Source organism: Chiloscyllium punctatum, chromosome 24, assembly GCF_047496795.1.
Source record: "Chiloscyllium punctatum isolate Juve2018m chromosome 24, sChiPun1.3, whole genome shotgun sequence".
In the NCBI taxonomy this organism is placed as follows: domain Eukaryota; kingdom Metazoa; phylum Chordata; class Chondrichthyes; order Orectolobiformes; family Hemiscylliidae; genus Chiloscyllium; species Chiloscyllium punctatum.
In genome coordinates, this window is record NC_092762.1 from 80799213 (window position 1) to 80824115 (window position 24903).

Here is a 24903-nt window from a genome sequence, read left to right on the forward strand (position 1 = left end):
CAATTGATTGCAGTTACTATCAATCTTTTTCATATTCTTCAAATCTGACCTTCCCCCCTATATAGATAGGGGAAAGAGTCTAACTAAGCCTTTTGTCTTGTGTAGTTCTTTTTTCACCGTATGACTAAAATATGAAAGATACTTTGGACCTAAGTAGAAAAGGCAAGGATCTCTGGAATCATTTCAAGAAATGGTTGGGTGTTGTGTTAGATGATGTAGGATAACATGAATGGTTTTCTCATCCAATTTGTGATTCATGGTGTAAAGAATAGGCTGCGTGGTTTAAGATTGTTTTTAAATACTTTAATAAATGTATTTAGTTACAGTGGGATACTTTCTGAAGAGGGAAAGATACTCCTCCACAGATGGCATGTTTTCAATAAGAAGAAACTGGATGATTAGCAAAATCTTATCTTCTCAAACCACCTTTTTACGCCAAGGAACCCTTTTTGCTGCCTACTGTCTCTGTAATTTTGGATTATTGTGCATTCTTCCCCCTCTTCTTCTGTAGGTGGCAGAATGTCTATAACAAAATTCTTTCCTTAAGACCCTCCTCTGCTTCTGGCTATACAACAACTTAGATTTATATAGTACCTTTTAACATAGGCTGATGTCCCAAGGCAATTCACAGTAGCGTTACAAGATAGATTTTAACAAGTCAGTATTAAGAAAGCTTGATCAGTGTTGGTTTACAAGGAACAACTTAAAGAAAGAGAGAAGAAAAGTGAAGTGGAGACACAGAAGGAATTCCAGAGATTAAGCAGAAAGCACAGCTGCCTTTTATGGAGCAAGGAAATATCTAGACTATGCAAGAGAGTAGAAATGGGGGAAAAAGGAAATGCCAGTTGGTTGTACAGCTGCATGAATGTGCAGATAAGAGCATGACTTTGGAGGAATTTGAGTGCGAGTACAAGTGATTTTTAAAATAGAGGTTGCTTTGAGTTGAGAGCTAGTATAAGTTGTCAAGCACAGAAATAGTAGATACTCCGGTCTTAACATGAGTTCGCTTACAAGTCTCTGATGTTCAGAAACCACAAAATGTCTAAAGCATTAGATTACCCAATCTCTAATCTGATTTTAATCATGTGCCCTTGCTTTTAAAGTGTTTTTGCTGAAATCCCTTTTTTTTCCCCTTCCATCCTGCCCCCATCCCATGAGACATGCTAGGATTACATGTAAGATGGAATATAAACATAGAAATAGTGACAGAAATAGGGCATTTGACTCATCCAGATCACTCCCCCATTCAACACCATCATATTTGATCCTTTATATCAATGCCATACTCCTGTCACCCCAAACCCCTTGTCACATTCAATTTTTAGAAATCTGATATATAAATCTTAAGTAAACACAGTGGCGTAGCCTCCACAGCCTTCTGTTGTGGAGAATTCCACAGGTTCATTACCCTCTGAAGAAATATTGCCTCCACTCAATCTGAAATTGTCTACCCTGTATCCTGAGACAGTGATCCCTTGCACACCCCTAGCAAGGCAAGACATCATCCCTGCACCAAGTCTGCCCTGCCCTGTTAATGAGATATCTTCTCATGCTTCTAAACTCCCAATGAATTAAAGGCCAAGAGGTACTGCATACAAGACCACTTAAGATAAGAACCCATGATGCTGGAGGTCTTTATTTGCCTGGACAGAGGATTGGCTAGCTAATAGAAAACAAAGTTGGAATAAAGGGGGAAATTTCAGGACCACAGCCTGTAAATAGTGATGTGCCAGAGGAATCTGTGCTGGAGCTATAATTATTTACAGTATATATTCATAACTCTGATGAGGGAAGTGAATATACTCTAGCCAAGTTTATGGATGACACAAATATTTGGGAAGACCAGTGGTGAGAGGATGACACAAGTCTGCAGAGGGATATAGGTATTTTAAGTGACTGGGCAAAATCTTGGTATAAGGAATACAATGTGCAAAAATGAGGTTATGCACTTTGGCAGGAAAGGTGGAAGAGCTTAATAATATTTAAATGGGGGAAAGATCACCAAAAGCTGCATCACAGAAGGTTCTTTGCATGAATCACAAAAAGTTAATATCCAAATTCGCATAATTAGGAAGGCAAAGGACTGATGGCCTTAATTTGAAGGGAATGGAGTATGAAAATAGGGAGGTCTCACTGAAACTGTACAGTTTTAGTCTCCTTATCTAAGGAAAGATATACTGGCATTGGAGGTAGTCTAAAGGAAGTTTACCGACTTGATTTCAGGTTTGGAGAGATTTTCATAGTGGCTTAGGAGTTTGGACTTGGACTTAGAGTTTTAGATTCTTGGAGGGCTTGGCAGGGTAGATGTGGAAGAGGTTGATTCTCGTGGTAGGAATTAAGAACCAGTGTGCATAATCTCAGAGTAAGGTGTTTAAGACAAGTATGTCATAAGAATTTCTTTGGAGGTTAACAAATCTGTGGAATTCTTCACTGCATAAAACTGTTGAGGTTGATTTCATTAAATATACTGTAATCAGGATCAAGATTTTTTTTAAATCTGAGGAATTGTAGGGGTTGAGTTGGGAAAATGGAATTGAGGATTATTAGATCAATTCGTAATCTCATTGAATGGCAATTGACTCAGTGGACTAATTTGATCAACTGCACCAATGGCATGGGGTCTTAAATTGACCCAATCTCTCCTTGTATGACAGGACTGCCATCCCAAGATCAGCCTGGTGAGTTTTCCATTTATGGCAAGTGTATGGAATTCCTTGGGTAATGAGACCAAAAACTGCATACACTATTCCAGATGTGTTCTCGCCAAAACCCGATACAGTTGCAATAAATCTTCCTTTTTCCTTTACTCAAACCTATTGCAATGATGGCTAATATACCATTTACCATCCGAACCATATAGATGCAGCAAGCGGTTGCTTTCAAAGCTGTTGTACAAGGGCACCCAGATCCCTTTGTACATCAACCTTTCTAATCTATTGCCATTAAAGGGGCTCTGTTCCTGTGAAGTGAACAACTTCACACTTATCCAGAGTATACTTCACATTTATCTGCATTAACATATTTATTATCTATGTATTTATTTGGTAATCAATACTGCTACACCACAAATAAGGTTAATTTCCCTGTCTTTGGACTTCAAAGGTGTTATGACCATTTCCAAATCTAATGCTGGTTTAGATGAGAGGCTTTGGTTTGCCTGCTGCTTTCAGCATTTCCTCCCCTTTAGCCATTGAAGTGATATCTCTTCAATATGTTCTGTTTGCAGAGTGAAACCTGCCATCTTCGATCTGTTGTTGGCGTTGTGTATAGCAGCATATCTAGGAGTTACTTATTTTATTGCTCAGGTGAGTAAATAAATGACCTGAAAGAAGGCACTGTTGTTTGGCTTTGCCTGTGTGGAACGGAATAAAAGACCTTTCCAAAGAATTATAAATAGTATGGGAAACAATCAATGTGCCTCATCAATTAGATAAGTGGAGGATGGAAATCATTGTCTTTGGTCTGTGCTCTGAATCCCATTCTCTAGCTGCTGACTCCATCCCACTCCCTGACAACAATCTATGCTTCAGCCAGTCTGTCCACGTTCCTAGTGTGACATTTGATCCTGAGTTGGTCCTCCCTATCTCTCTATTTGCCTGTAGCCCTGTGAGACTCCAAGATTTCTACGCTCCTCAAATTTTGGCCTCTGTACATTTCCATTTATAATTGTTCCACTGGTGTCTTCCACTGCTTAGGTCTCAAATTCTGGAATTTCCTCCCTACATCTCTTTGCCTTCCACACTTTCTTCCTTTGATACACATCATAAACATACTCAGTCATCAGACTAAGATCTAATGTGGCTCTAAATTGGCACAGTGGTTAGCACTGCTGCCTCACAGCGTCAGAGACCCGGGTTCAATTCCCGCCTCAGGCGACTCTCTGTGTGGAGTTTGCACGTTCTCCCCGTGTCTGCGTGGGTTTCCTCCGGGTGCTCCGGTTTCCTCCCACAGTCCAAAGATGTGCAGGTCAGGTGAATTGGCCATGCTAAATTGCCCGTAGTGTTAGGTAAGGGGTAGATGTAGATGTAGGGGTATGGGTGGGTTGCGCTTCGGCGGGGCGGTGTGGACTTGTTGGGCTGAAGGGCCTGTTTCCACACTGTAAGTAATCTAATCTAATCTCTAATCTAAATACTCCTGTGAAGTACCTGGGGGCATTGCATTACATTAAAGATGCAGTATACATACATATGAGTGGTTGTTGTAGTCTATATCCCTTGAGAGTAGGGTGCTTGGTTAAGATGTTGTCCACAGGCTGTTGATCTATACCCCAGCAGAAAGTCATCATATTAAGAGGAAAGAATGGAAAAATAATTCTTAATATATTTTCATGAATTTCACTTCTTTTGCAGAATTTCGGTTTCATTTATAACACAGTACGGAGGATAACACTGAAGCCAAAGCAGCACTAATGTTCAAAGTCCTCTGCTCTTGGTACTTTCAAATCATTAAAGGATTCTTCCAATACAACCGCCTTATCTCGTGGTAAGGCTGGATCTGATCTACAGCACTGAGCCAAATCTTTGTGATTATGCAGCATCAGCAACTTCCTAAGGGTTGGAAGATGTTCTGTAAATAATGGCACTATTGCTATTTCACTGCTACAACCACACAAAAAACTATTTTATTTTAACCTAAATACAATCCACGTGAAGCACTACCCAAAACCTGGTCACCTGTCCTCCATTGGAGAATTTGTATATTAAGAATCCTCAACATAATGTCAATCCAGGTTTGAATGCATGAATATATGTTTGCTGGTTGTAATTTGTTTAATTCTGTTAGCTGTAAGGGTCCTGATAAAATAAATGAGTGATGAACACAGGATAGCCTATGATTCAGCACCAATTACTTTCTAAGTAACCACGTAGACAATTGTCTGAGTGATGTCTCCAGCTGTGATCATGAGCCTTTTGCATCGTGGGGCGGTATGTGTGAAAGTATGTGCAGGTCATTCTGCTATAATGTACGCTTCATTAACACAAATTCTCAATAACATAATTGATGAATTGAGGACATTGTTTCTAAAGTGTGAAGTTTTAAAGCATGTATTGTTTATGATGCGATTCCAGCCCCATCAGTTTAAATGCTGTTGCTATTACGCAATTTTCTTAACACAAGATTACACAAGAACGGAACTACCGCGTTATAGCAGAACTGAGTGTATAATGGTCAAATCACATACCATTTAATTTCACCATAGCCTTAGTTGCTGATTGAACAGATCTCAGTGTTTTAATTTAGGATGAAAAGCAGCCTTTTCAAAATGCTTAAACCCTGAACACTGAAACATGATAAATCAATGAAGAAGACCTCAGTGGCTTAGATTTGGCAGTCCTCGGTGACTGTCCATGGATTTGGGGTGCTTAGTTGGCTGGACAGCCAGTTTGCAATGCAGAGTGACATCAACATCATAGGTTCAATTCCTGCACCAGCTGATGTTACCGTGAAGGATTCTCCTTCTCAACCTGTTGCCTTGCCTGAGGTATGGTGACCCTTGTATTAAACTACCACCAGTTGTGTCTCTCTCTCTCTCTCTCTCTCTCTCTCTCTCTCTCTCTCTCTCTCTCTCTCTCTCTCTCTCTCTCTCTCTAGTCCCAGTGGGACTATAGTGACTTTAATCGGCTCCATGGCCTGCATTTGGGCTTCCCTGCAGTCCTGGTGTGGACTGGGGAGATGGATACAGGAATGAAGAAATCGGCTACTCTTCTGAAATCAAAATTAGAGGCTGATCTTGGATACAATTAAGGAAGCTTTATTCTGTGTCCCTTTTATTGTGTACCTAATCTAAATTTCCCACTGGCTAGCCAAAATACAAGTTGCTCCATTTCCTGACATGCAGGTCACTGACTTTCAGCAGGTAACAGTAACAGGGTTTTGTCCTTCGAGTGTTATAAGCTAGTCCCTTTCTGTAATAAATAAAAGAAAGAACTGCATATGCCAGAAATCTGAAACAAAAGCTGGAGAAATTCAGCAAGTATGGCATGCATCTGTGGAGAGAAAGTAGAGTTAATGTTTCAAGTCCCGTGTGACTTTTCTTCAGATCTCGGGTTTTGATGGAGGGTCGCTGGATTCGAAATATTATCTCTGCTCTCTCTCCACCTGACCTATTGAGTTTCTTCAGTCCTTTTTTGTATTCCGGCTTTTGAAGACTCCCTTTTTTAAAAACCCTATATCAATAAATTGTACCCTGTCGCAGTGCTTTGCTGTTTATTTTCATTTTGCAGTGAGTGTAAATCAGCTATGCAAAAAATAACTGCATATGGCTACTTGTGTGTGAGAGGATAATTCAACTGAATGGCTGAATCCATTCCTATTTTTAAATGCCAGTTTCAGGAGTGGACATCCAGGCCACTATCTCGAATACTGATCCCACTCAAAGTACCAAGACCAACTGTTACACCAGGACTTAAAAATGTGTTGCTCGAAAAGCGCAGCAGGTCAGGCAGCATCAAAGGAGAAGGAGAATTGACATTTCGGGAAGCAAATAAAATATTGCAGATGCTAGAAATCTGAAATATAAATGGAAGCACTTAGCTTGTCTATAGAGAAAGGAACTGAATTGATGGTAAACTTCAGTTAGACCCTTAGTTGTTCATTCTGCATTACCCAGGTAGTAAAGCTGGAACCTCAGATACATGTGTCTATTTGCTTGACCATCATGACAGTTCGTTCGCTTAAAGTAGTTGAGGTTGAAGGCACTACCCTCACTGTCATCCAAATCAGTGAGGCTTTAAACCTAACTTTCAACCTAAAAATCAAAACCACAAACATATTTTCTTGCCTTTCAACCCAAAAGAAGTGACAGCTTCTATCAAGCATTGCAATGTACACTGTCATTCCTCGTCATGTACTGTGGCATATACAGAACCTTAAATATTTTGTTTTGAAACTCATTGAAAATTTTTTATTCCATTTTTAATTGCTGCCTCTTGGCCTGAATTTTTATTTATGTCAGAACTGGATATTTGTTGAAAATCATTGATGTTAATGGGTTTTTTTTCCCCCTGATATGTATTGAAATGGATTATGGGATAACAATGGAGCTGTATCGAACACTGACCTCCTTCATAACTGTTCTGTTCTGCAGGAAGGAAAACAAATAAAATTGCAGGAAAAGACTGAGCAGTTGGCATGTACTTCTGTCTTTTGAAGATCTCAATCCTCCAATACAAACCCTTCTGTAGCCCCACCCCTTCCGACTTCTATAAATTCCTCCAGATGTATAATGTTCTTCAAATCTCTATACTGTTCCTTTTATTTTTTGGCCTCTTGCATATCCCTAATTTTAATCATTTCACCTGTGATTGACTTCTGCTGCCTAGGTCATACACTCTGGAATTCCATCCCAAAATCTCTTTGCTTCACTTCCCCCTTATTGTCTCGTTTCAGTCTCCCCTGTCTGTGTCCCTCCATTCTCCTTTTGTCTTTTCTCCTCTCTTTTTTCCCCCTGCCATCCATTATTTTCCCTCCTTTCAGTCATGTTCTCAATTACTTTACCTCGTAGTTTCAAGCCAAGTTTTGTTTGGTAACAGACCTGTGAAATGCCCTTTGGGATATTTCATTGCATTAAAGGTGCTATATGAATTCAAGTTGTTATTATCCTTCTGCAACCACCACTTATTTCTTTCAAACTCTCTTGAAAATACAGGTTCACCAGTTCAAGTACAGCCACCATTCATTTACAGTGTGTTTCCACAGTCTGATGAACTGGAAGGTGTTGTAGCTAAGATTTAATTCTGCCTTTAAAAAACCACACATTGTTAGTCAGGCAGAAACCCCAGATGCAGTCAGGAATTTCCCACTGTCTTGTGCTAATCCACTGCTGCTTTCAAGGGAAAAGAGCTAAAAGACAGGCATGTTTATTAACTTATGAGAAAATGCTCAAGTAAAAATCATGAGGCTGATCCACTTTTAGATCTTGACAAGGATATTTTTTTTTCCTTTTTAGAGAACTGTTTAATTGCCTCAAACTGTCAGCTTCCATGGGTACTGTTAACCTATTCCACAACTTATTACCACTCAGGACTGGTATTTTCTAATCGGTCTGCTCTAGTGTTACTAAACACTAGAGCAGGTGGGATTTGAATCCAAGTCTTTTGGCTCAAAGACACTATTATTGTGCTAGAAGAGCCATCACTTGAGAGAACTCAGGTACATGTATGTGTTTCATGTGTGTAAGTTTGAACCTTAGGTAAATACCCCTTTATGTGAATTGACTGATGGAATAATATTCTCCCCTGATCAATGTTGGTGAATCTGGTAATCTCACTCCAGATGTAACACTAAGTTCACCTGAGACGTATGTGGGTATTGAGTGGTCCTGTCTTCCAAATAATGAAAAAAGCAGTTTAACCGTTGTTCCTTGGAGCCAAAATTCTTAAAATAATTGGAACAGTGTTTGACAAATTGACTTAATTACATCATAGTTATCTATTCAGGAATCATGGACAGTTACTATCTAGAATGTGAAGCTGCAGTTTCCCTATAAGCTCTTTGAAAGTCATTATTGCCAAAGAAATCATGAACAGGAGTAGGTCCTTCAGCCTGTCAAAATTGCTCTATCAATTAGTTGGATCATGGTTGGTTTCAATGATTAAGCTTTCACAGCCCTCTGGGGCTGGAGAATTCCAAAGATTCACCACCCACTGACTAAAGGAATTCTTTCTCATCTATCTTCAATGACCTCCCCACTTATTCTCAGACTGCTCCTTTGTTCTAGACTCATCAGCCACAGGATTCATCTTATCGACAGCCACTCAGTCACATCTTATGAGAATTCTGAAATCTCTGAGATCACCCTTTTTTTGATTTATTGTCATGTGTACCTAAGTACAGCGAAAAGCTTTGTTTGTGAGCAATACAAGCAGATCATAGTAAGCAATGACATGCTGAATATAGGATGCTTAGGCATAAGATTACACTGTACAGTAGCTGCACAAAGCAAGATCAACCTTAAGATCGACATTATTCGAAGTTAGAGAGTCCATTCAGCAATCTAATAACAGCGGGGAAGAAGCTATTCTTGTACCTGTTGATGCGTGTGTTTAAGCTTCTGTATCGCCCCTCTGATGGAAGAGGTTGTAGAAGATCATAACTGGGGTTGGAGGTGTCTTTGACAGCCTTTCTCGTAAACGAAAAGTGTAAATTGAGTCCATGGATAAAGAGTTGGCTTCTGTGATGGTCTGCTATGAACACAACTTTCTTTAGTTTCTTATGGTCCTGGGCAGAACAGTTACCATAGCAGGCCATTATGCATCCGGAGAGTATGCTTTCTGTGGTGCATCTGTAAAAGTTGGTGAGGGTCCTAATGGATATGCTGAATTTCCAAAGCCACATGAGGAAGAAGAGGTGTTGTCGTGCCTTCTTGACCACATCTGCTTGGGAAGTCCAGGACAAATCATTGCTTATTGTCATTTCTAGAACTTGACTTTGTGAGCAACCCTCACAACCTCCACTCCATTGGTGTAGATGGGGGTATGTTCTCCTTTCTTTCTGAAGTCAATGATCAGTTACTTTGTTTTGCCATCATTGCAAGAGAGATTATTATCATTGCACCATGACAGCAAACCATCGATTTCCTTTCTGTATTCTGAGTCCTCATTGATATCCATCCTACCACAGTGGTGTTGTCAGCAAACTTGTAGATGGTATTTGTACGGAATTTGGCCTCATTCTTCTAAATTCTAGAAAATATAGGCCCAGTTCAATCAATCCTTTAGGGGAAACGTCTCCTAAGTCATGTGGTAGGATGTGTCTATTACGAAGCAACACCTCTGGATATTTTTAATCCACCTGCACAGATAGTATTGCACTTGAACCTGGGCCTTCCAGCACAGCAGTAATGACACTACCCTGTATCACAGCAGCCCTAGCAGGTAACCTATACACTTCACACTGCATGTCAAGGGTTTAATATACGTTCTTGCATTTTGTGGGGGTTATCACAGTAGAACCATGTTTTATTTTCGCTGGCAGCAGAAGGCTGAGCTGTCAGGTATTCCAACATGTGCTGGCTCATTTAGGAAGCTGCCAAACTGACTTGTAAAATATCAATTGTTTTCACTTGTACTAATTTTGCATTATACCCGAAACATCGACTTTCCTGCTCCTCAGGTTCTGCATGTCACTGTGTTTTTCCAACACCACACTTTTCGACTGTGGTCTGACTAGTGCCTTGTATTATTTTAGACCCTTTGATCGAAAGTGAAAATCTGAAATAAAAAAGTGATGGAAGTCCTCAAGTAAGGTAGAATCTGCGGAGAGAAAGTGATGATGATTCAGGCCTTCAGATGATTTTTAAACTGCATGTCTCGGTTCAGATTCTTCAATGTGAATTCTTGAGTGGCATGTTTGCGCTGTTTTCTCACACCAGATTCTAAAATGGATCTCAAATAATCATAAATTGATATTCAACATGCTAAAAGAAATTCTGATCAACTAGGAGCATGAAGAACAACGAGTGGCATTTGTGCAGCAGTGACTGTATAGTTGGAGCTATTGTCAACAAAGTGTGATGAATCATATTCTTACTTCCAAGTATGCCACTGATTAGAACGCATGCGCTATGTGCTGATAGAATAGACTCTCCTGTCACTTTGGCATTTCAACAAAAAGGGGAAAAAAGGATTGGTTTGCAGTCTTGGTTAATGTGATCTGTGTGACTTTAGACCGAGTCTTGACTTGCTTAATGGATTCTCATACAATATTTGCAATGTTGTACCGTGCTCACTTGTCTTGAAACCCTGTAAAAGTGGTCCAACTCCTTGGATGCCAAAATTAGTTCATGTCTGAGACTTCTCCATTTGAGTCTGTCCAAGTTGCTTTCTCTCGGATGTTGGGATCCAGCTTGCAAGCTCTGAGGTTGGCTTTCAAATTATCTTTAAACCCCCGTTGGCCCATCTATGTTGTGTGTTCCTGTGCTTCTCTGCCTGTAGGGCACTGAGAAGTCTGTATTTCTGCAACTGCAGGGAACACACTCCCTGCTTATGCAGCTGCAGTGCCTGTGGCATCATTACCAACAGCACCATCGAAGAATGGGACCAATGAAACTATTTGTCTTCAAATGTTTTTAATCCATTCCGATCCTGGAACCCCAATATTCACACAACCCCACTCCTCAAAGAATCCATTGTGTGGAAGGAGGCCATTCAACCCATCAAGTCCACACCAACCTTCCAAATAGCATTTCACCCAGACCTATTCCCGTCCCCCCACCCAATCCCATTAACCTTGCATTTCCCATGACCAGTCCATCTAGCCTGCACATCTTTGGAGTGTGGGAGGAAACCAGAGCACCCAAAGGAAACTCACACACAGGGAGAATATGTAGACTCCACCCAGACTGCTGCCTAAAAATGGAATTGAATCCGGATCGTTGGTGCTGTGAGGCAGCAGTGCTGCCCACTGAGTCACCATTCTGCCATGCTAAAACCTACCTCCTGTCCCCTGCCTTGCTCCATTGATGTTTGCCAATCCCTGTGAGCAAGGGAGCAGGGTGGTGAGTGGGAGTTCATGTACTGGTATGAAGCTGACTAATTTAAATTTTTGTTTCTTGTTAGCCACGGTCATAGCAGTAATTGGATTGTTTCAATTTTGTGTAACGTTCAGAATACTTAGCTGGTCAAGAGTATCTCTGCTCCAAATTGCCATCAGTGATCCAACCCCATAATGCTCCTAAGAAATGCACCCCCCCACCACCATCAGCAAAGTATGTACATGTGGCGCATCAAGCTTAACTTTGATGACTCTTTGCAGACCAGTATTCTATCAGCATGTCCTGGGCTTAAGCATGAAAAAATAGCCCGTTGTGCAGGAACTGTACTCCTGCATAGGGCATCTGTTAGCTCAGTCAACTGGACAGCTCCATCGGCTGCAGAGTGATGCTAGTATTGTGGATTCACTTAGGATACCATAAAGGACCTGCCTTGTCACCCTGTCCCCTCACTTGAGATGTTGTCACCCTAAGGTTAAACCGCCATCAGATATTTCAATCTAATGAGAAGCAGTCCTATGGTTTGGTAGACTATAGGAACATAGTCAAGAGTGTGGTGCTGTAAAAGCACTGCAGGTCAGGTAGCACCAGAGGAGCAGGAGAATCGACATTTCGGGCAAGAGCCCTTCAAGAATGAGGCTTGTGAGTCGAGGGAGTAGAGAGAACCTTTATTCCTGCAACATCAGCATTTCTGAATGAGATGGAGGCAAACAGAGTGTGTGTGGAATAGGTTGAAAGAGCAAGAATTAAAATGCAGATTTGTGGCAGTGCAACCAGGAGAGGGAGCAGTCCATTGAGAAATATTTGTATCTGCTGATCTGTACTAAGTAGGACTTCAGCTGAACAAAAGACATTCCAGCTTTTAATGAGAACTTGGAGAAAGGGTCATCATTCTTTAGAATCTGTAGGGAGCTGGAGTGCACTGAACTGTGGCTGCTGTTTCATTAGGCCCTCAATCCTGAGTCAAGATTAGAGTGGTGCTGGAAAAACACAGCAGGTTAGGCAGCATCTGAGGGGCAGGAAAATCGACGTTTCGGGCAGAAGTTCTTCATTGGGAATGAATCTGATGAAGGGCCTTTGCCCGAACCGTCGATTTTCCTGCTCCTCGGATGCTGCCTGACCTGCTGTGCTTTTCCAGCACCACTCTAATCTTGACTCTGATCTCCAGCATCTGCAGTCCTCACTTTCACCTCAATCCTGTGTGACTATTCATGGCACTGCCAGCGGAGGATCAGCAAATTCCCTTTGCCTGTGAGCATTGCCTGGGTGATAAGAGCTTTAAAACTGTCAGTGACTGTATGACTCCATTATTAAGTGGCCTATCTATGGTATTTCAGCAGCCAGCAATGGACCACCTCTAATGTGGATAGTTGAGCTTGTGCCCTAATCAAGCTACAGCTATTGGAACCAAAGGGCTACCTCAAAGGGATGGCAGTCCTGTCTATTAAGTTCTCCGGCAACTTGGTCCTAATTGTGTAGAAATAGCATTTTTTTTATTGCTTGGTGTTTGTCTGGAACATTGGAAAGGCCATCTTAGGCATTATCAACTCAATCTTGGATAAATCTGCAAATTATTAGGGGTGCAGTTTGACTGTTAGGTTGTTGTTCCTTCAAGCACAAAGTGATCGCATGTTAGGAGATCCATCTTACTGGTCCAACTAGAGGAGTTTTGTTAAATAAGCACTATCAAATTTATTGTACAATTGCAAATATTTAAAAATTAAATAAAGAAACATAGAAAATAGGAGTAGGAATAGGCCATTTGGCCCATTGAGCCCGCTTCCGCATCCAACATGATCACGGCTGATCCTCTATTGCAACACAATATTCTTAGTCCTTCCCCGTACCCCTTGACATCTTCAGCCTCCAGAAATCCAACCCTTTCTTTATTTAATGTATTCAATGACTTGGCCTCCACAGTTTTCGTTGGTAGAAAATACCACAGATTAACCTGCCACGAGTGAAGAAATTTATATCTTGGTCCAAATTGACCATATATACTGAGATTGTACCATTTGTTCTGGACACTGTCAGATAGGGGAAACATCATGCCTACACCCAGTTTGTTCAGCCCTATTAGAATGTTGTATTCTTTAATCAGTTGCCTCCTCATTCTCCTAAACCCCAGTGAATGTAGGCCCAGTAAACCCATTCTCTGCTCATACAATAAACCTGTCATCCATGAGAATCAGACTGATGGATATTCTGAAAAATCTTAAAAGGAGAGATATTTCCTTACACTTTAAGCCAAGGGTGGCATGATAGCTCAATAGTTAACACTGCTGTTTCACAATGCTGGGGACCTGGGTTCAATTCCACCTTTGAGTGACTGTGTGGAGTTTGCATGTTCTCCCCATGTCTGTGTGGGTTTCCACCCACAGTCCAAAGATGTGCAGGTTAAGTGGATTGGCCATGGTTTAAAATCCCCATGTGGTGGTGTCTGAGAGATTCTGTGAATATCATGAATTAAAACAAAAATGATATTGAGACATCAGCAGGTCAGTCACTGATGCTGGTTGACAGTGCCATTTGCCCTGCAGAGGGTTTAATGAAGGAGAAGATATCAGTTGGGGTATACATGGAGGTAATAAACAAGTCCCTTATACAGAGTTGGATTAGAGAGTGGCTTAGTAAATAGAGAAGTTATAGTTTGAGTAGTGAAACCAATCCCTACTGTAAAGAGTGATGAGAATTTTGAATGGGCCTTAACTTATTTAACTGCAAATACTTTTCATTCAATTGAGGCAATCTTAGAAATTTATTTTATCTTGAAAAAGCATACATTCCAAGCATTAACTCTGTTTTGTTGGTGGTCACTGCCCTATCTACAGAACCAAAGCTGTCTGTATTCAAGAAACTGACACTCCAATTGTCTGAACATTCTCATCTCCAAAGCTGTTGAATGCTCTGTCTTCAATTAGCTTTCCAAATGTCAGCTGCCAAGATATTGGAGTTTTTTAAAAGATGAACACTGCTGCTACCTTGGTGTGATTTTTATCTCCAGTCAGGCAGTATACCTGATGTCCCGATGCTTATGATATCTTCCATAAGAAACTGGCATAAACATCGTAGTCTGAAAGAATCTAATAGACATTTATCAGAGTTAACAAATTATATACAAACATTACTTCTTTCAGAAACAGTGTGTCTGGGCCACTATTAAACTAGTAATTTAGTGAGTGCTTCCAACAGCATGTCGTGCTTCAAGGGATCTGAGGTAAGTTGGTATCTGAGATCTATGTACCTTCAGGTCACATGATATAATGCAGTGACAATACTATGTGCATGTCTCTTAAAGGCACATTGACATGATTAGATTAGATTACTTACAGTGTGGAAACAGGCCCTTCGGCCCAACAAGTCCACACCGCCCCGCCGAAGCGCAACCCACCCATACCCCGACATCTACCCCTTACCAAACACTACGGGCAATTTAGCATGGCCAATTCACCTGACCTGCACATCTTTGGACTGTGGGAGGAAACCGGAGCACCCGGAGGAAACCTACGCAGACACGGGGAGAATGTGCAAACTCCACACAGTCAGTCGCCTGAGGCGGGAATTGAACCCAGGTCTCTGGCGCTGTGAGGCAGCAGTGCTAACCACTGTGCCACCGTGCTGCCCACTGCCACCGTGCCGCCCATGACATATCATGAGGCAAAACACAACAATTAAAAATTAAAAGAAGGAAGACAAATTAGTGACTACATCTAAACAAAGGCTAGAGATGAACTTGGCCAATACTTGGCCAGTTTACTCTACAGTTCTTCAACCCTGCAGTGAAAAATAAATCATTTCAAATCTGGAGGTTAGAATGGAGGGGACTTAAGGAAGAAGGAGAGGTTTTGGGAAGTAACTTTCTCCTTGGAACATAGAGGGTTGAGTAATGACCCATTTTTCAAGCTGATGAGAAATTTTGGGAGTGCAGCTAGAGAAAATCTATATCCATTGGCAAGTGGCTTATTAGCCAGAGATCAAAGATTTAAAATCATTGGCAAAAGATCTAGAGGGGAGATGAGAAGCAAGGTTTTCAAGCAGATAGTTGCTGTGATGTGGAATGTGTGACCTGAAAAGGTTGTGGAAGCTGTTCAATGATAGGAGTTGAACAGATACCCAAAGAAGAGTAACTTGCAGGATTGCAGACAAAACATATGGGAGGTTTGACATTCAATGCAATCATCCTTTCAAAAAGCTAGCAAAGGCATAATGGGCCAAATTCCTCCTTGATTCCACGATGTCAGGGACTAAGTGAATTTACACAAAACAACAACTCCCAGCTTTAGAAAGAGAGGTTGAAAGAATTAAGATTGGAGTTACTCTGAAATAGACGCAAGATAAACTGCAGTTTGAGATTTCCAACCCTAATTTCTACTAACCTGACCGGGTTTATCACTGACTGAAAGTATGCATCATAATTTTCTTGAGACTCTCAGATCTTACCATGAAGCACTTAAAATTGAAAGCCAGGAAGGTCTCTATTCCCAGTCACCATCTATCATACTGTCAGCCTGTTGCTCCATGAATGTTTTGTACAAGCAACAGTTATTATAGTTATACGCTTGTAATACTTTGAATCAGCCATCAAGACAGTCTAAATAAAGTATATGATCCAACATGTCACAAATCACCTTGTATATCCAGTGAGGTATTTTTGAAATACAGGTACTGTTGCAATGTAGATTCGGTAGGTCATACATAAGAAAGGCGAGGGAAGGTATTTCTGGAGAGTATTGAGTGGGCCTGTAGACTCCCAGGGGTTTGAAAGGATCAATTGGCAGACAATTCCTGAATTAGCTACATCTAGGAATGGGAGTCTGTTGTCATTGTCCTCCTTTTTTGTGAATTTTATGCCAGTAAGAATATTGTTGATGAGGTAGGTTTCAACTAATTTGTTTTGTGATGACAAAGGTGCGTCCACGTAGCAGACCCAAAGTTTGGGTTGGTTAGATGGGCGGGCTATTTGTTCAAGTCTCTGCATTACTGCTTCTGGTATGAGTCCTGATATTGATGATCTGTTGGGTGTTCCATTGATTTTGTTTGTAGGTTTTGTTGTTAAATGCAAAATGGGTGGTGAGGCACAGGACTACTATCTTGAGGATGTTGTCTTTGCTGATGAAGTTGATGTTGTCTGGTTCCTGAAGTAGTGCAATCAGTATTTCTTTGGCCAGGTTGATGTTAATTGATGTGAATAGGGCTGTTATGTCAAAGAAGATCATTATTTCATCCTCTTCTATCTTGGTAAAAGCTAAAAATCACACAACACCAGGCTATAGTCCAACAGATTTATTTGGAGGTACAAGCTTTCGGAGCGCTGCTCCTTCATCAGGTGGTTGAGGATTATAAAATCGTAGTAATTTATAGCAAATGTTTACAGTGTGATGTGATTGCAATTGTATATTGAAAAAGACCTGGATTATTTGTTAAGTCTCTCGTCTTTTAGAATGACCATGTTGGTTTCAGTACTTTCAGATGTAAATTCCAGAACTTCCTTAAAGTTACTTTCTCAAGTGAACTTTAACAATAGGTGCCATGTTGGCACAGATAATGCATTGAAGGTGCGAGGTGCCCTCTGTGAGGCGCCCTGTGTGAGGCTGCCTGTGCCCCAATGTTCAGACTGTTTCTTCCTAAAAAAGGGATTTACAGAATCTTACATGGGTTCATGCAGTTTTTGAGCAAAATAAAATGTAATTCTGAAAGTACAAATTCACCCCACAAACTTATGTGTGTGTGGGTGGGGGGGTTATGAATGTCTGTGAGAGAGTGTGTGTGTAAAGGGGAATAAGTCTGTGAGAGGGTGTGTGTGTAAGTGTGGAGTGTATGTGTGAGCGTATGAGACACAGCTTGTGTATGAGAGAGGGTCTGCGTGAATGTATGGGTCTGTAGGAGTGTGTTTGTCTATGTAGGGGTGTCTGTATGTGTCTATGAGTATATGTCTCTGTGTGTGTCTGCGCGCGTGTGTATAGTGCAGTGGGGTCAACTGTAGTGTGACATGAACCCAAGGTCCCAGTTGAGGCTATCACCCTAGGTACTGAACTTGGCTATCAGCCTCTGTTTGGCCAATTTTTGTTGTTGCCTGTCCCAAAGTCCATAAGACCATAAGACATAGGAGCGGAAGTAAGGCCATTCGGCCCATCAAGTCCACTCCGCCATTCAATCATGGCTGATGGGCATTTCAACTCCACTTACCCGCATTCTCCCCGTAGCCCTTAATTCCTTGTGACATCAAGAATCTATCAATCTCTGCCTTGAAGACATTTAGCGTCCCGGCCTCCACTGCACTCTGTGGCAATGAATTCCACAGGCCCACCACTCTCTGGATGAAGAAATGTCTCCTCATTTCTGTTCTGAATTTACCCCCTCTAATTCTAAGGCTGTGTCCGCGGGTCCTCGTCTCCTCGCCTAACAGAAACAATTTCCTAGCGTCCACCCTCTCCAAGCCTTGAGGATTGTCACCCGAAGGTGCGAGGTTGAACGTACTGGATTGCTGAAGTGTTCTCCGACTGGAAGAGAACACTCCTGTCTGTTGATTGTTGTGCGGTGTCCATTCATGATGTCTATCTTGATGTCTTTGATGGCGTTCAGGAATTCTTGGGTGGAGTGAATGGAATGTTATGAGTCTTCTACTAGTTATTTAAGTTTTTGGTGCAGTTCCTTGGCTATTCTGTATGTCGGTGTTCCAGGTAATGAAACAATGGGTCTGAGGGGGACCCCTTTGGATGACACCTTTGTCATCACAAACAGAACAAATTAAACCTACAACATCATCAGCAATATCCTTACTGGATAAAACTCACAAAAGAGGAAGGGGAACGACAACAGACTCCCATTCCTAGATGTCACAGCAGAACGAACAATTAATGGAGAACTTCAAAATAACATCTACAGGAAAGCAACACACACACACCAAATACTTAACTACAGAAGCAATCATCCCAACACCCACAAATGAAGCTGCATCAGGACATTATTTCAATTGGCCACAACACAACTACAGCACCCAGGAACTATGAACAGCAGAAGAAAAATACCTATGTGAAGTTTGCACATTCTCCCCGTGTCTGTGTGGGTTTCCTCCAGATGCTCTGGTTTCCCCCCACAGTCCAAAGATGTGCAAGTTAAGTGAATTGGCCAAGGTAAATTGCCATAAAGTTAGGTGCAGTAGTCAGGGGTAAATGTAGGGAAATGAGTCTGGGTAGGTTACTCTTCGGAGGTGCTGGAAGAGCACAGCAGTTCAGGCAGCATCCAAGTAGCTTCGAAATCGACGTTTCGGGCAAAAGCCCTTCATCAGGAATAAAGGCATGTGGACATGTTGAGCCCAAGGGCCTGTTTCCACACTGTAGGGAATCTAATCTATATAGCATGTTCAAGAAGAACGGGTACCCAATAAATACAGTCTGCCGATTTTCTCAACAACAAACCCAACAAGCAGACACAATGTGCCCAGAAACTCTAGCCACATTACCATACATCAAAGACTGAAATGACTTCTGGACTACTCAAACCCCTTGGCATCATGGTAGTCCACAAACCTACCAACACACTTAAACAGCAGCTAATGAATTTAAAGGACCCCATACAAACAACCAGCAAAACGAATGTAATTTACAAAATACTATGCAAGGACTATAACAAACACTACATCACACAGATAGGCAGAAAACTAGCCACCAGGATATATGAACACCAACTAGCCACAAAACAACATGACCCACTATCACTAGTATCCTTATATACAGATGAAGAAGGACATCATTTTGACTGGAACAACACATCCATCTTAGGACAAGCCAAACAGAGACAAGCATGGGAATTCCTAAAGGCCTGGCATTCAAACTGGAACTCCATCAATAAACACATCAATTCAGACCCTATTTACCATCCTCTGAGAAAAGAAAACTGGAAATGATATCACACAACTTTCAAGACCAAAACACACAAATAGAAAGTGGGACATAACACTAGCGCTTCACCAGAGGCTCTCTGATGATGTTACCTAGTGTGGTGATGAAACATCTAAAAACGAACCTTCCAGCTCAGCGAGCAAACTTACAACCATAATCAGCAAGTGATAGACAGAGCCACATAAGCAGAAAGTGCTGGACAAACTCAGCAAGTCTGACAGCATCTGTACATGATGTGGAGGAACCAGTGTTGGACTGGAGTGCACAAAGTTAAAAATCACACCAGGTTTTAGTCCAATAGGTTTACAGAGAGTAACAGAGTTCATATTTCAAGGCCAATGACCTTTTGTCAGAACTGAAAATGTTGGGGGGGAAAAGTGGTATTTAGATTGATGATGGGGTGGAGTTCAATATATCTCATCAGTTGTATGACACTATGATATTTTGCTATAAATTCTGTGTTCTATGATCCTATTCCACAGCTACCTGATGAAGGAGCAGTACTTTGAAAGCTAATGCTTCCAAATAAACCTGTTGGACTATAATCTGCTGTTGTGTGATTTTTAACTTCATCAAGGGAAGGTCATGCCTGACAACTGGAGAAACTGGAAGAGGTCCATACCCAAATGCAGCAAGACATGGGCAATATCCAGATCTCGGCCGACAAGTGACCCATAATATTCATGTAACCTAAGTGGCAGGTAATGACTATCTCCACAAGACAGAATCTAACCATCATCCCTTGACATTCAATGGCATTAACATCAATAAATCCCCCATTTATCAACATCCTTGAGATCACCATTAATCAGAAACTGAACTATACTTACCGTACAGGAATATACCAGAGATTCAGAATCTTGCAGTGAGTAACTCGCCTCCTCACTCCCTGAAGCCTGTCCACCACGTACAATGCTGAAGTGGGGAGTGTGATAGAACACTCCTCACTTGCCTTGATGAGTGCAGTTCCAACATTCAAGAAGCTTGACACCATCCAGGACGAAGTAGCCCGCTTGGTTGTACCACATCCACAAACATTTGCTCCCTCCATCACTAAATCCCAATGTCAGCAATGTATACCATCTATAAGATGCACTGCAGAAATTCATCAAAGCTCCTTAGTCAACCCTGTACTCGTCCATGAAGAAAGTGAGGACTGCAGATGCTGGAGATCAGAGTTGAGAGTGCGGTGCAGGAAAAGCATCATTCCTGATGAAGGGCTTATGCCCAAAACATCGATTCTCCCGCTTCTTGGATGCTGCCTGATCAGCGGTGCTTTTTCAGCACTATACTCTTGACCTTACTCACCCATGACCATTACCATCTAGAAGAACAAGGTCAGCAGATGTCTGGTGTAGCTCGTATCAGTACTCTGCGGCAGTGTCATGGTGTGGTCTGGTGTTGCCCATAGCATCATTCTGGGGCAGTGTCATGATGTGGTCTGGTGTAGCTCGGCACAGCACTCTGCGGGCAGTTTCATTGTGTGGGCTGGTGTAGCCCACAGCAGCACTCTGGGGCAGTATCATGGTGTGGTCTGGTGTAGCCCGGAGCAGCACTCTGGGGCAGTGTCATGATGTGAGCTGGTCTAGCCCGGAGCAGCACTCTGGGGGCAGTGTCATGTTGTGGTCTGGTGTAGCCCGGAGCAGCACTCTGGGGCAGTGTCATGGTGTGGTCTGGTGTAGCCCGGAGCAGCACTCTGGGGCAGTGTCATGGTGTGGGCTGGTGTAGCCCGGAGCAGCACTCTGGGGCAGTGTCATGTTGTGGTCTGGTGTAGCCCGGAGCAGCACTCTGGGGCAGTGTCATGGTGTGGTCTGGTGTAGCCCGGAGCAGCACTCTGGGGCAGTGTCATGTTGTGGTCTGGTGTAGCCCGGAGCAGCACTCTGGGGCAGTGTCATGATGTGAGCTGGTGTAACCTGGAGCAGCACTCTGGGGGCAGTGTCATGGTGTGGGCTGGTGTAACCTGGAGCAGCACTCTGGGGCAGTGTCATGGTGTGGTCTGGTGTAGCCCGGAGCAGCACTCTGGGGCAGTGTCATGATGTGAGCTGGTGTAACCTGGAGCAGCACTCTGGGGGCAGTGTCATGGTGTGGGCTGGTGTAACCTGGAGCAGCACTCTGGGGCAGTGTCATGGTGTGGTCTGGTGTAGCCCGGAGCAGCACTCTGGGGCAGTGTCATGGTGTGGGCTGGTGTAACCTGGAGCAGCACTCTGGGGCAGTGTCATGGTGTGGGCTGGTCTAGCCCGGAGCAGCACTCTGGGGCAGTGTCATGGTGTGGGCTGGTGTAGCCCGGAGCAGCACTCTGGGGCAGTGTCATGTTGTGGTCTGGTGTAGCCCGGAGCAGCACTCTGGGGCAGTGTCATGGTGTGGGCTGGTGTAACCTGGAGCAGCACTCTGGGGCAGTGTCATGGTGTGGGCTGGTCTAGCCCGGAGCAGCACTCTGGGGCAGTGTCATGGTGTGGTCTGGTAAAGACAGAGTTGCGAAAGTGATTCCTGATGAAGGGCTTTTGCCCGAAACGTCGATTTTCCTTCTCCTTGGATGCTGCCTGACCTGCTGTGCTTTTCCAGCATCACTCTAATCGAGACTAAAGATAGAGTGGGACTGTAGCAATGGAGAAGGAAAAATTGGACTCTCTTTAAGTTCTCTTTCTTTATTTTTATTTTATTTTAAGCTCATGACAATAGCACCGATTCATGGTGGAGGTATACTTTTCAGAAAATACTTTTCACTGTATTTTATATTGAATACATGTGACAGTAAATGGTTCAATTCAATTCAAGTCACACAATATGCATGTCTGCCCTTTGCAAATTTGCTTAGCACTGCAAAACCAGCAATACAATTCTTTGCCAACTTTGACTATAATCTTTGTTCATCCACGGTTTTAACAAAAGAGAATAAGGAAACTTACTTTCTGAAGTAAAAGTGCATTCTGCACATTTATAGTCTCTCATGTTCATCATTTGCAAACATTCTCAAGTTGTAACATTCTCAAGGAACACCTGCCCTATGAAAAGTGGGACTTTGCTGTGTGCACTCTATTTGATCTGAACGGGAGCAAGACCGAGGAGGAATTTGTCAAAAGGACAAAGATTTTGAATAATGGCAAAAACTGCAGATGCTGAAAATCTGAAATCTGAACAGAAAGCACTGGAGAAGCTCAGCAGGTCAGGCAATATCTGTGGAAAGAGAAACAGAGTGAGCATTTTGAGTCTGGTTTGATTCTTCATTGGAACTGATTTTGAATGCTTCCTTTTTGAAGGCCTCCTGCTCCCTAACATCAATTAATGATAGGAGTAACCAAAATGGAAAAATTGTGCAAATTAATTTTTAAAAGCATGTAACAACATTAAAAACTATGCTATAATATCTAGCAAATGCTGGCTAACAAAAAGACACATTATCTCCTCAGGGAATGTAGCAAACAGGTTGTAAAAGATCAAGTGAAGGTAATACAGGGGTGAAAATGCCATCCACTGGAGTTTCATTTTGGTTTTGTTACTTTTTTATTTTCAATAAAAAAGTAGATTCCTCCCTACAACTGTGTTGGACTGATAGTGCTCCATTCAGCGATCAACTCCCTATATTTTGCTTTTGTCTCTGTGTAAATGTCAAGTCAAATTGGATGAAGAGAGCTTAATTTCTAGCTGCTAAGGCACTGCTCCAGTCACGCAATACACCTACAGGGAATTTATATACTCTTAAAAGGGCTTGCTGGTTGTAAAAACACAATAAGAACCTTCTTTGAATGACTCATTATAAAGAAAAGCTGTAAATGGAAAGAGAGTAAAACAAACTATTTATAATGATATAAATGTTGAATAATGGATGGGTGATGCTGGATAATCTGATTTAATGGAACCTGGCTTTAATCATTTGCACGCTTTTGTGGCTGTCTTGTGTACAAAGAGAAAATCACTCATTGGGAAACAATGAAAACAGAACTCTATTTCAAATATTGTTTGGAGGAGAATTCTGCCATTTCATCGACTCCAGTTCACTTCTTTGTGGAAATGTATGCTATTGTTTTCTCCTCCCACTCCTCCAATAAAAGTAATGACCTTTAACAGGATTCAAATCCATTCAGTATTTAGCTCAACTTGATTCATGGATCGTCCACTGTGTCACCTGACGGCTATTCAACCTTGAAAGCAATCCTGAACTCAATCCTGTTGTCCCCAACATCCAGATTCATTTTCAACGGTAGGCCAATGGATCAGAATCAAACCCTGGCTAATCTTACCCTTTCCCAAATCAAACATGTTAAAAGTCTTACTGATACCAAACCACCAAGACCTACAAACACTCAGAACCTTCTGGGAATCTTCCCTTTATATCACCAGAAATTGGATTAGAACTAGTTATCCAACATGGAAACGGGATGCCATGTTCACTTGCCTGATACACCCTCACTCATATATCTGGAAAATTCAAGTGCACCATTGCTATATAATATAAAACAGGATATACAATTACCTTTACTTTGCTAGGATTGGAAAATAGACCTATCTTTATACTGTAGTATTTGACCCTCTCCCATTTCGTGACATGAATATGAACTCATTCTTTCCCTTAGGTCCTTACTTTATGTATGCATTCATGGGATGTGGGCATTGCTAGCTAGGCCTGCAGTTACTGTCTATTCTTAATTGCGCAGAGGGTACTTAAGGGTCAACCACATTGCTGTCCAGACAAGGGTAACAGATTTCCATCCCTAAAGGGCATGAGTAAACTAGGTGGATCTTCACAATGACGGTCACATGGTCATAATTAAGTTAGCTTTTATATACAAAGTTTTATCAAATTTAACTTTCACTGTCTGCTTTGGTGGATCTGAACCCATGTCCTGAGGGCTTGAGCCTGGGGTTCCAGGTTAGTAGTTCAGTGACGTTACCATTACATAACTGTCTTCCTTGTTTAGGTCATTCAGCTCTTTCCATTACATGTTCATGTCACAAACCCTTTCAGCACACTTTTCCGACACTCATTGACAAATGCATAAAGTTATTGCCATGGTTCATTATCAGAAGCCATTGATTTGGAATGAGCAACACTTCTCTGTTATTTGATGTCTTTTGCCTGGGTTTGGATGCTAACCAGACTGCAGCCAACAGTTCAAGTACAATGCCCTGGCTTCAGCAACTCAGTATCCAACCCCTCAAAGCAGCTGCCACAGTTTGGCAATGCAGCATCAAGTGTCAAGTGGCCATCAACAACAGCATACATTTATATAGCACCTACAACACAATAAACCATCCCAAGGCACCTCACAAGCTACAAAAACAAGAGCATCTGAAAGGAGAGGAGTGTGGGACAGAGAGGATAGAAACGGGTGGGGGTGAACCAGATAGGTATCCGTAGTTGAGGAAGCCAGTGTGATTTCAAAAGATGTATGCCAACAGGACATGAAAATAAAGCTGATCTTAATTAATGATGGGGCAGCCTCACGGACATAGGCAAGACTCCTGTTCCCATTTGTCATGATATTTCTTTGCCCAGGTCAAGGGTGCTGGAGG

The 24903-nt window shown here is 42.1% G+C and overlaps 1 protein-coding gene across 1 annotated transcript in view; it reads left to right on the forward strand.

Moving 5' to 3' along the window:
• ncln (nicalin) overlaps positions 1 to 7122 on the forward strand; it is a 49236-nt gene extending 42114 nt beyond the window's left edge. Inside the window, exons 14-15 of the mRNA XM_072594286.1 lie at positions 3227 to 3305; positions 4350 to 7122. Coding sequence (XP_072450387.1) covers positions 3227 to 3305; positions 4350 to 4409 — 139 coding nt within the window. The 3' untranslated portion in view covers positions 4410 to 7122. The remainder of the gene's footprint in view (positions 1 to 3226; positions 3306 to 4349) is intronic.
• Positions 7123 to 24903: the final 17781 nt, after the last annotated feature.